At 31.8% G+C, this 13,385-nt stretch overlaps 1 protein-coding gene across 4 annotated transcripts in view; it reads right to left on the bottom strand.

Moving 5' to 3' along the window:
* KIFAP3 (kinesin associated protein 3) overlaps positions 1–13,385 on the bottom strand; it is a 162,962-nt gene that overhangs the window by 18,812 nt on the left and 130,765 nt on the right. For all 4 annotated transcript variants that reach the window (XM_039235858.1, XM_039235857.1, XM_039235860.1 and 1 more), the window contains one exon: positions 8,264–8,363. In XM_039235858.1, the coding sequence (XP_039091789.1) occupies positions 8,264–8,363 (100 nt within the window). The remainder of the gene's footprint in view (positions 1–8,263; positions 8,364–13,385) is intronic.

The raw sequence follows: 13,385 nt of genomic DNA, 5'->3' as shown, positions 1-13,385 counted from the left end.
ATCTTCCCAAGTTTCCAGGATTCTAAGCCTTGAATTTTGACTTGTATTTCTTTATTTCAGTAAAGTTTACAATTTGCTAATGCTGATGTGTGATAATCTAATAAAAATCTGGCCTTAAAAATTATAGGCCCAATTTACTAATAAAACCTAATTCAATTCTCCTTGGGAAATGCAAATCATTAGTGTGCAAGCAGCAGAGTTAAGCCTTTGTTTAAGGCTAGGAAGATTGGTGTCTCTATAAAATGTCTAAACAAAGAAGACAGTTAAGACTAACACATGAGGATTCATACATAGGTATAAAACAACAGCATCATGTATATAAACATTTACATTGGGTAATTAGCTAAAGAAATGATTTGCATAAGCTATTATTAACCCTTATAGACAGATTATTTTACTCATTTAATTCTCATTTTTTATATGATTAGATTCTGTGGAGAACTTTTGTTTTTATTTTTCTTTATTCTGTGGAGAACTTAATGAACTAATAAGTATTTAAGAGAATTTAACAGTACTGAACTAATTAACTTAATGCATTAATACATTTTTAGCAACTTGCCTCCAAGCAATCTGAAGCACCAATTTGCAACAAATCATGTCAAATGTATTAAAGCAAAGTAGGTAAACAATGTTGTGCTGCACCTATCTAATTCTGAATTTTAATAACATTTATGCTAAGACACTATAAAGCACAGTTCACTGTTAGACTAATAAATCTGCTGGCCTTTTGGAGGCCATAGTGGTGTAATAGTAAAGTCTTCACTATTTTGGACTAGTCCCTTAACAATCTCTAAATCTTCATTTCTCTTTTGTTAAAAAAGAGACAATACTACTCTTTCCCTTATCTACCTCACACACTATTGATGATCAAATGAAATACATGATACAAATAAGTGCAAGTTATTAGTTTTTGTACACGCTGATTTACACCAAAAAAAAAAAAAGGCTTTAACATTTTTCTTTGAAACTTTAAAAGGCTTCTAAGACATGTCACCTCCTGAAATAAGAAAAGATACTGGCAGAATGGCTATGTATTTAAAAAGCAATTTAATGTAATACGAATTATGTTACAGCAAGTCTCATAGTGTAAAATTACTTATTTGCACTGATTTAACGTTCCCATCAGAACTGTGTTACAAAGCTATTGCTACTTATTCTCCTGTTTTCACCATTCCACAAGCTAAAGAGTAAAATGTCATTACCTTAGATATAATTTTACGTGTCACATGGTGTTATTTCTCATAAATGGTTTTATTCACTTTAAGAAATTTCACCATACATTTCAGTTTGGTTAATATTGATGAAAGAAGGAAGAACTTAAAATCACTAGGTATAGCACTGATTACTAATCTTGAAATAAATGTTTACATATATGAAAAACAATGCTATTTGGGTAACCTAATACATTGTAATAAAGATTTGCACAGATCTAGATATTTTTAGACCAAACAATATACCTTGAAGCAAAGCAACTTTTAAAAGTAAATACAATATTGTTACCCAACCCCACTGGCTTCTATAAAGAAGTTCTACTCTAAGTGTTTTAATCATGATTTAACATAATTGCATTTAAACTGAGAAGCAACTCTTGCAAATATCTCAAACTAGATACAGTTAGGAATAAATATTAGGGACCTATGCAAACATGTATGCCAAGAACAAAGAGTCGATAAAAGGTATAACAGTGTCTTGTATATACCTTGTATATACAGCAAATTTTTGTTTTTTAATATTATATATTCTTTAATAAAATAGGCTTGTCTTAAAATGAAAATATGTTTACATATTGCAATTAAATCAATGAATCTATTGTCATAATCTACTGTCATGCTATTTTTACCCATTTTGACCTTCATATTTATGCCCTTAAATCAGAACACTGGAGTATTATAATCTAATATGTGGACAAAATCATGTGGCACAAAAGCAGGTGCTAAAAATAACATTTACTCCACAATTAGATAGGTGTACACTAATCACTAAACTCAGTGCATTAATTTTCTTTGACACACACTTACTTTAAAAAATTTTTTTTAACGTTTGAGAGAGAGAGAGAGAGAGAGAATCTGAGCTAACACCACAGAGCCTGACACGGGGCTTGAACCCATAAACCACGAGATCATGACTTGAGCCAAAGTTGGACGCTTAACTGACAGCCACCCAGGCACCCCAATCACTTATTTTTTTTCGTAGTTCATTTATCTAGTGGTTTATTTCTAATTAATTCATAAGGATAAATTGTTAGAAATGAAATTACAGAGTTAAAGGAAGTGAACAATGTAAGGATCTTGTTCTTGATTACCAAATGTATTCCACAAAGGTTTTATCCATTTAAATTCCCACAGAGGAGAGGTGTATCAGAGTACTTCTTTGCTCCTATGTGTGGGAATTAGTATTAAAAAAATGTTTTGGCAATGGATAGGTGAAAATGGAATTTGGTTGCTTCATTTTATAACCACTGTACTCGAAAAAAAATTACTAAAGTCAGGAGTTTTTTTTAAAGGTTTCTCATAAATGTTCTCCTCTGGGCAAAATTAATAGGAAAATAAATTAATAAATAATAAGCTATAATTTTTAAAGTTTTTTTTTTAATGGTTATTTATTTTTGAGAGAGAGACAGAGCACAAGCAGGGGAAAAGTGGAGGCAGAGGGAGCCACAGATTCTGAAGCAGGCTCCAAGGCTGTCAGCACATAGCCCAATGCAGGGCTCAAAATCACGAACCGTGAGATCATGACCTGAGCCAAAGTTGGAAGCCCAACCAACTGAGCCACCCAGGCGCCCCAAGCTATAATAATTTTTGATAAAAAATTAATAACACACTAAACAAGGCAGTATTTTAGTTAACAATTATCTTTAAAAGATTTCATAAGTATATACCAATGTATTTAGTCCCTAAAATACTGTTGAACAATGGCTGGTCTCAAGGTCTATCACAGGAACTATTTCTAGGAGGTTCTTTTCATTTTCTTTTGATCCTTCCATATACTTTCTATACTACTTACTCAGTAATGAAGGTCGCTAAAACTTTATTAGAATGGGAGAGTTTGGATTACATTTAAAATTGATATCAATTTTATAGGCATATTTACATTCCTCTCAATAGAAATTTCTGACTAGCCAAATTAAGCGTTGTAACAAAGACAATAATTTTGATTTCTCCTTTGAATAACTGCTTTGAAATAATCTCATGATATTCAGTTCTAAGAGTAACATGTAATTCTGTGAACACTATACCATGCCTTTTAGATTGAGAATATGTAATTTTGAGGTTTTTTCAAATGAAAACACTGACTGAATACCTAAGCATACTGGCCTTATAGCTAAAGAGATTAGCCTAATTTTTACACGTAGAGTCCTTGTCTCAGAAAAAAATTATACATTTAAAACTGTGGAAAAAAGATCTTTTTTTATATATTAAGAAAATAATTTTCAGTTCAATTCAGGAGGATTTTAAAAGTGCAACTGCGATTTCGATTGTGATTTAATGTTTGAAAAAAATAAATCAGAACAGAAAAAAATGTGCATGTATAATATATAATACATAAAATAAACAGAATAGTTAATGTCAAAGTATTCAAAGAAAAAGAGGCAGGCTACATAAACTATGCACAGAAAATGAAAGTGTGAGAATCAGATGGCTCAGATAATGTCTTTGACTCCAGTGAAATGGTCAGTCAATGACATCACTGTGCCAACCACAAAGAACTCCAGGCCCTCTGAAAAATATTTTTCAAAGCCCCAAGGAAACCTAAGCAGTCTCTGCAATTTTTTTTCCAGTTTATGAAAATTGGATTCCTATAAAAGAAAAATGGACCATTTTTATTGCAACAAAAACTGATTTGTAAAAGCTGGAAGCAGTTTAAAAATACTCAACATGAGGTTCTTGTTAGTCTTGAAAAGTAAGAGTTATATAAAAAAACGGTCCAAAAATATGGTACGGATAGATTGTATAGAAGGGGGGAAAAGAGCTAGTCCTACTCTTATTATTTTTAATTAGCTTCAATAGCAAGTCCTACTTTACTTTCTAACACCAGTTCAGGGTTTTTTTGGCGGGGGGGGGGGGGGGGGGGGGATTTACATCTAACCCTCAGGGATTGGCAACTCTATAGCTAATGCCTGAGAGCCCTAATGTATTTTGCATCACCTCTAAATGTCGGGAGATTCTGGCGCCAAAGGGTTCAAACTGATAGTGACACCTATCTAAAATCCCGGATTTGCTGTCCAACTGTCAGTATCTATTTTATCAAACATCCAGTCTCCCTTGTAGAACAGGATAGATGAGCTTAACAATTTTCACTGTTTCCAATTAAACTGCCTTGCTATATTACAAAAACGTAGGCATTCAGGTTAAGAAGGATCCCCTGACTTGGATTTTAAGAAAAATACCAATTTGGATGGTTTAAACAATTCTCTAAATCTGGCTCAGTGTCCCCTTTTTAACAGATTTGTCCTATTACTAAACTTTGTCACTTTAGGAATAAAGTGAAGAATTTTTCTTTGAACAATTAAAAAATAAAAACTTTGTATCATACAAATTAGAAACTTATCCTTTGCCTTTCAGGAACCTGGGATCATGTGCTTTACTTGAACCCACTGAAACGAACACATAAAACCAAAAGGTCTAAGAAGCCAGGGACAGCAGCTGAAGAGTAGGCCACTTGCACTGTCCTTTTGCTTCATGTTCTCAAATCATTAAAAGCAACAATAAAGATAAAAATTCACATTTTTTATATTAATTGTTAGAGAATTCTTCCAGGGACACTTGGGGGGCTCAGGTGGGTAAGCATCTGACTCGTGATTTTGGCTCAGGTCATGATCTCACAGTTCAAGCCCCACACTGGGCTCTTTGCTGACAGCATGAAGCCTGCTTGGGATTCTCTCTCTCCTTCTTCTCTGCCCTCTTCTGCTCTCTCGCTTTCTCTTAAAATAAATAAATAAACTTAAAAAACTGTCAACTTACCTTCTTCCAGGTAACTTGACAGTGCTTATTTATCAAACACATGTGACAAAGAACAAGGAAAGAATTTGTAAATAATCTGGGCAATTTCCCTGATTTAAAGGGAAAAAACCCCTCTAAATAGGTAACATTTCCTTTTTTTAGAAGTATTTAAGGAATCAGCTTTTCAATATTCAGAAATCAATCAAGACATTACACTTTCATAGTTAACCCAAATTCATCGTGTTACCCGTTTAGTCGGCATATTCTCAAGACGCTTTCCATGGCAATGAAGGAGTCCAGGGGCCTCTGCTAACATTTTCCAAAAAAAATTCCTATTTTTAAAAAAATACTCCTATTTTGTTCAAGTAAAAAGTTTCAAAACTAGTATTGTAAGTCAATGTTATTTGATCTATAGGCTTTAAATTTACCTATTGGATATCAGAAGCCGAAAGTAGCCATTAGTTTAAAATTTCACATCTGGGACATTAAGCAGCAAAATTATCATGCCAAAATATGTGAATAATTATGTAGCAGTTTAAAATATTTAAATCTCGGCAGAATTAAAAAGTAAGCCAAAGTTAAGATCCATGGTTTGTTACTATCAAAGAAGAGCCTAAAAATCTTACTAAAAGAGAATACTAGCCAACCAAAGATGATTGAATAAAACAATTCCAGAGTAGGTCAATAAAACAAAAAGCAACTATGAGTATTTGGCTATATTCTGTACTTTCTCTGTATCTCAGCTGATACAATTGAGTCCATTTTTATGTGATCTATTGCCTATAAAAAACTGTGGAAATTCACAGTAAATTATTTCTTCTGGAAATAAAAAGAGAAAATGATACAGTTATGTGATTTAAGGCCAGAAAAATTACAAAAGACAAGAGATGAAAGACTTAACTTTCTCAGGGAAGTTCTTTTTACAGGTCAAACAATTCTCAAATCAAAATGATTATAATAAATGTGTATTTCACTCTTTTGATTTGAAAAAACAGTCTACAGTAAGTTTTGTTAGCTAATCCTTTAAGCCAACATTACTGTGATGTGTCTTTTATGATGTAAAAGAAGCTACCTAAATATTTTTGCCCTTGAGAAGGAACTGAAGGTACAAAGGTAAGAGGATTCCCCAAAGTCACTTTTTTAAAAAGTTACTAACAGAACTGAGGAATAAAATTCTGAAATCTTTGGACAGAGTGTATAATTTATTCATTGGATGCCACCATCTCTCAAAATATTTTTATTGTTTTATAAAATGACCATTTTGAAAACCAGAAATGAGAATCTTTGCTGAATTCATCACAGAAGTTCAGTTTTGAATGCTCAATTTTAATGAAAGTGTTCAGGTTCTTAATCAAATAATTATATAAAAAACTGAAAGCAAGTCTTTCTGAAATTAGTAATATATGATTAATATCTGTGTGCTTTCTTTAGATTGGCAGTATCTTCAGGAAGTACCAAAATAATGTTTTTGTTCATAGTGAACAAAATAGTGAAACAAATATGTGTCATGGTGAAACAAATATGGCAGCATAATTAATCTTGTAATGCTATCGGCAAAAATCTTCAATATAAATAATTAGGATTATATACCTAAATCATTTCTTCCTTTTCCAATTATGTTTCAGAAAACATTTTTACAGTGAATTGTCACATGATGGAGTAAGTAGTTACAATGATTAAACAGAGCCTCTACTGAAATAATTATAGCTAATATAGACAGAAACATCAGAAGCAATCAAAAGCCATATGCTTTCTGATGTTTAATCATGTTTAACTTTTATGTCCTAAGGCAAGGAGTTTCTTACCATGACAATCCAGTCACCAATGAAACTATTTCTGAAGTGTTATTATTTATTTAAAATCCACTACAGAATACTGAACTGTATAATTCTGTATCACATTTCATGTAATACTCCTATGTTTCTCCCCCATGCTTTGAAACTTTGGGTCACAACCATCAATGGACTATGAAATCACATAGTAGGTTACAATCTGCATTTCAAAAATGAAATAGAAGAGGATCAAACAGAACTCCTTCTGACTACCATTCAAAATTTTGTTTTACTTACAGGCATAGGTATATATATGCATATAAACAAATATATATGTATGTGTGTGTATATATTATATGTATATACATACGAACAAATCTGTATGCATGCACTAAGTTGCAATATAAAATGTATTGCTTAATTTGAGTTGTGGTTAAAAGAAAACACACTTAACAGTCACTACAGTATGTGTGTTTTTTTTCCAAATTAGGCATCATGTTCTTTAAATGCTTTGGAGACATACAGACCGGAGTTCAAATTTTTTTCTCTACCACCCTACTTGTGAGAGTTGGTTATTAAAGCTAAAATAATATTATTAGAGCCTTGATTTCTTCATTTGTAAAATGGTGATAATAATGCTTGCTTTAAAACGTTTCTGTGCAGGTTAAAATAAATATGATGAATATTCATAAAATAGATTACACACAGTAGATGATCAATATTACTTGCAGTAATAATTACTGGATTAAAATGGCTTATTATAAGTGATCATTAAAAATTATAACATATTGGTCACAACTGCATTCTTTCATGTAAAAAAACACATTAAACACATCCTTCAAAGAGAAAATAATTTATATTAATGAAAAGTAGAATTTTAGAAGAGGAAATTAAATCAATAATTTTAAAGAATAAGACCCCAACCATTCATCAAACCAGTATAATGTGAAATTTCAACAATCAAACTAAATTAAAATATTGCATCTCTAAGAATGATATGAAAGAGAAAATACTGTACACACTTTCTGATAAAATTTTAAAAATCTATGACACCAGTAATGAAGTAGGATATCTGCTACAGGAATCTTCATTATAACTGTAAAACAATGCTGCCATGCCATATTTTTTAAAAATATTTTATTTGAATCTATGCAGGGAAGAGCAGTCTTTAATCAGCTTTTAAAGTGATGTCTGAATAATTATTAAAATACTTGTACTGCGTTCTTGTGTTTTACTGGCTTTGGGAAGCACTTAGGAAACAATCTTGAGTTCATTAATTTGGAAATAGTGCTGTCTATTTTATGGACAGCCTGTATTTTCCAAAGTGATGAAGCATTTTTATTTTCAGATCTGCCATCTCCATTTTTTAAATATAGAATATGTGACTTCATAAGTTAATTTAAAACAAAACAAGCATGTTCTTGCAAATACTGAGGACTTTTTCCTCTTTAATAAAAAAAGATAGAGAAATGGGGAGTGAAGAGACAGACTTCTAGCCTTTCAAATAAAGGGAAATACCATATGTTAGATTTTTCTTGGATGACTATTTACCTGCCAGGAAATGAATGCTGCCCGACTACATCTCCATTTTGAAGGTGATAATCATTGAAGAAATCTGGACTTATGGCTCCTTCAGAGGCAATTAATCCATCTAGAAAGAAGGAAAATTGGTAACTATATTTGTAGGAAATAAGAAGGAAACTATTCTATCAAGCAACAAAATATAAAATAATCTATATATTTAATCTGGAAATGTTAGTACGATATGCTGCTCTCTCTGGGAATACAAGAAGACCACACATACTTAAGTGCTCCCAACAACGCAGCACAACAACTGAACACTTCTTGAGCATCTACTATGTGGCAGTACAATACTAGCACGGAGATAAATAAGACCTCTCTGCCTTCAAGGGACTTAATAGTCTTTGGAGAAAAAAGAAAAAGATAAGGAGTGAGGTAAGGTAGTATGGGGCAGTAAGGATGGTCCAGGCTAAGGAAACAGAATGAGTAAAGACAAGGAGACATTAAATAGCATGGTGTCAGGGGCACCGGGGTGGCTTGGTCGGTTAAGTTCTTGATTTTGGCCCAGGTCATGATCTCAGGGTTCATGAGTTTGAGCTCAAGCCCTGCATCAGGTTCTGCACTGGCAGTGTGGAGCTTGCTTGGGATTCTCTCTTTCTCCCTTCTCTCTGCCCTTCCCCTCTCACTAACTTTTTTTTTTTTAAAGAAGTAAAATTGTTTTTTGTATAATGATCTTGGGTCTACAACCTTACTGAACTCATTCATTAGTTTTAGTAGTTTTTCAGTTCTTAGTTTTTGAGTTCTTTTTCTTTGCTTATAAAGTGCTTCTTTTCCTATATCTAAGTCTTTATTATTACTTCTTGCTGATTTTAGAGTGATGCTACTTTCTTATTTGCTCTAGTCTAAGAAACAAGATAACTTACTATTGATAGAATGATGAATAAGTTAAGAATAAGAAAAGAATTTGAGGAAAAAAGTTTTAAGCGATGGCATCAGGGTTTTCCTAGGCATAGAACAAATATATTTCAGTATATGGCTTTTTAATAATTATTTAGAAAGCTCTCAGGCTTTTTAAAGTTTCCTTTTCCGGAAGTATTCTGGGTTGTTAAATGACCTATAGATAAACATTGGCTACGTCATACTTACAACACTGTTTAGAAAGCTGGTACACAGTAAACAAACTTATTTAGTCACCAGATGACCATCTTACACCTACCATTTGCATAATAACACTTTGCTAGGTTTTGTGGGAAATATAAAACATTGCAATTTGTGTTTTTAAGAATTTTAGATTAAGTGAAATCTAAGACAAAGACTTAAGATGCAATTAAATATACATTTCATTAATAAATGATATACAACAGGAATGAATGTATGTACTGAATGAGTGCTGGAGGCTGAGGAAGCTAAAGAGAGATTACTGTGTTCTGTACAGGTTAGAAAATCTTACTTGAACAGAAGGGAGGAAGCAATGTAACTGACTTGAGTCTTGAAAGATAGGTAGCAATTAAATGACAAAATCTGTTTGAAGAGTAAAGTTATTACAAATCAAGTGAACGGCAGAATTAGGTAATAGTGTTGGTAAATGAATAAGTGAGGAGATTTGTACTTCCATATGACTCCTGTTCTACTTATTTGTTACATATACCTATTTGTTACGTATCATAAACTAAAGATTTGTATTATTATATAGTTGTTGAATTGCTAATGAATTATCTTTGGTATTTCTCTTATTACTTTAGGAAATTTTAAATGCTTAAGAGGTAGCTTGAAAGTATCTAATATTTAGTCCAGTTTCTATGTCCTCTAAATGTTAATAAATCAAAAGACCAGTTAAACACAAAAAAGTTATAAAAAATGAAATTATGGGAAATGCCAGGACACAACAGATTGAGAGTTAAGTAGTTAAAAAAGACAATTTTATCTGAATCAAAGACTTTGTAGGAGCATGGCTAAAATTAACAAGGTTAAGATCACAAAAATCAACAAATTCCTGTTAAATTAAAACCAAATAATTGAAGATCAAGGTTTAAGAAATCTGCCAATTTCAGAGGAACATAGCTAAGTAAAATGCCAAGACAAAATACATATCACACTTTGAAAATGAATACAAAGATATTCATCATGCCGGTAGAGTAAAAGATTCTAACAGTCAAAAAATGAATACAACTAAATAATAAGATACCGAAATTATATTTTCAAAGTTTATACTACATGACCTAATAAAGTAAGCCAGATTAAGAAGAAGAAATTAAATGAAAAACTGTTGTCAATTTCTCAACATCTTCATTTTGATCCGGAGCTCCCACTGTCTTCAAAGGGAAAATGAGTAGCCAAAGGATAAATGGAATACAGGAGACTACAAACTGGGATCTAATCAAATAGAGATCAAACTAAAAATGTCTGAGTTTAAAGATTCAGTCAGCAATTTTATAAACCCAGAATACAATAAGGATAATATAATAACCATGATATTATATAAGTAAGAAAGAGTAAACTTATATCTCTGAAATTAATTTCTAATAATCCTAGGGCACAGCAATTCAGTAAACTATAGCTTCTATTGTGCCCTTTAATGCCTTGACAAAATTTAGGCAGTTCTGATTATTTGGGCAGCCTTTCTTTACTAGAATGAGGAATAAAAGTTAAATTACACCTTAAATTAAAAAAATCCTCAGGGCACCTGGGTGGCTCAGTCATTTAAGCGTCTGACTTCAGCTCAGGTCATGATCTCACAGTTTGTGGGTTTGAGCCCCGCGTTGGGCTCTGTGCTGACAGCTCGCTCAGAGCCTGGAGCCTGCTTCAGATTCTGTATCTCCCTCTCTCACTGACCCTCCCCTGCTCATGCTGTCTCTCTCTCTCTCTCTCAGAAATAAATAAAACATAAAAAAAAAAATCCTCAACTCAAACACCTCAACTTCTTTGGAATTACTCTATTTGTTTCTCAGCATTCTGCATCCAAAATTAATTATATTATAGAAATAATAAAAAGGAATCATATGTTCTTGTCTACAAAGTCCAGATAAATCTAAGAGTGCCCTTCGAAAGCTCCTACTATAACCTTGATTCAAAGATAGCACTAAGGAATCAAAGAATTTCATGTAGCATTTAAACTACCAGAGAACAAACAGAAGACAGAGATGATAAACACCAGAGCACTTTGTAAGCTGTAGAGCATTATACACATTTAGGTTATTAAATTATATGAAACCTTTTAGACCACAGTTATACAACACACCTTTCTGAAGTTCTCCTAGTAATGATGATAATTATGACTATGAGTAAACTGGAGTATGTACTGGAACAAAGATGAGATCAAAGGAAATTTATTGTTAGCACAAATAATTTATGAACTTTCTGATTTTTGAAAGTCAGTTAAAAAACTGGCTTATAGACATGGTGAATAAAGGTAAAATATACAAAACTTCAATATCTTCTTATATATTGTTACTAAAATAAAATTTATTTTTTAAAGTCAAGAGAAAACACAATATTGGGCTCCTTAGTGAACTAGCCAAAAATGAAACTGTGTATGGGAGAAAATAGGTATCAGTAATGAAGAGAATGAGAAAAAGAAATGACTAAAATAGATAAATCATAACTTATTGGGCTATACCTGATAAGAGATATCACCAAAACTATGAAAATAGTTTACATAAACTATTATTATAAAACTATGGCTTTAAAATAATCCCGAGATAGAAACAAAGTACTGTCAGCTTCATATTCCAGAAATATATCCATATATTAAATGCTAAGAATAAGATTCAGCAAACTGATGAACAGCAACAACAACAAAACAGTAAAAAGCCATTTAGAAATATGTAGTAGCAATTCAGCTTTATAAATTATACTTCCTCTGTGGGTAAACTTGCTTACAGCAAAAAGCAGCATTTTCATGATTCAAAGGAAATTACTCAGTGATTACAATCACAATACTTTTAGACTCTAAGGGAAAAAAATACTGTAACTAAAGGAGATACTAGATTCCTATTCTCATATGACTTCAATAAGATCCTTGTGAAAAATAAAAGCAAGAGAGAAACACATATTTTGACATACTTAACTGTCTGAAAATATAGAGGGCAATACTAATGACTAGGAAGAAGCAAATGCTATTTCATTTTAAAGTAAAAGATAAAACCCAGGGAATCAGGAGCCATTTAGCCTAACCTCTGTGGCTGAAAAGCTACTAAGTCTGCTTTTATCAGAAACTGCCTATAGTTTCATGGATAACAAAGACTTAAATAAGATGGCTCATTCAAATGAATCTGCAGTTTTATAAATTTACCTGATGATACAACCACACCCAAAAAAAACTAGTTCATTTAGTGGAACTAGTCCTGGAAAATGAATGAGGTAAAATAATAGACTAAAATAATATAGATGCTTGATATGAGATCTTTATCTTTAAACTCACAGCAATGTAATCTCCATTATCAAAGGTCTACCATATCATCAGGCTACAGGGATTAAAAAAAACAACCATGAGGATATCTAATGATAATATTCCACTCCTCATATGCTTAAATTTATTTATTTTTCTATCAGCTGTGGCTGTTTCTAAACTTTGATATATAATATATATATATAATTCAGATTTCCCACAAAAGCATAGGTTGTACATTTTAATTATAAAATACCTCAGAAAAATGTTTCTGATTTCATTTTAAGAGGTTAATGTAAATGAATCAATTTTGGGAATGTGGTATAATTTTCTAGAAATTTGTCCTGGAAGTTTTAATAGTATTAAAAGAAAGCTGAACACTGAGGTGGCTGAAAGTTTTATTCAGTTTTGAAACTAGTAATTGATTCCCACTGAAAACTAGCTATCAATCTTCAAAGCAAGAAACCTGATTCCAAAAAATTCTGATTCCTTTTAACAAAAAAATTTATATCATATATATTTTACATCATTTCACTTCATGAATATCTGAATATGTAAGGAACAGCTGCTTGCTATTACTGAACTAAGACATTCTGGTTGGCTAAAATTAATGATCTACTCCATCTGGTTTAAAACACAAAGCAGTATTTCATAACTACTGTAAAGTTCAGTTAGGAAGAAATTCATTTAACTTTTAAAGTGAATTATCAATTTTCCAAGCTTCTAGTATCTATATCAAATATAAAAATAATAGTTTGTGGGCAA

This window comes from Hyaena hyaena, unplaced genomic scaffold (genome assembly GCF_003009895.1).
Source record: "Hyaena hyaena isolate Hyena2069 unplaced genomic scaffold, ASM300989v1 scaffold_103, whole genome shotgun sequence".
Classification (NCBI taxonomy): Eukaryota; Metazoa; Chordata; class Mammalia; order Carnivora; family Hyaenidae; genus Hyaena; species Hyaena hyaena.
The sequence above is the reverse complement of the archived record's forward strand: the minus strand, read 5'-3'. Positions and strand labels throughout refer to the sequence as shown.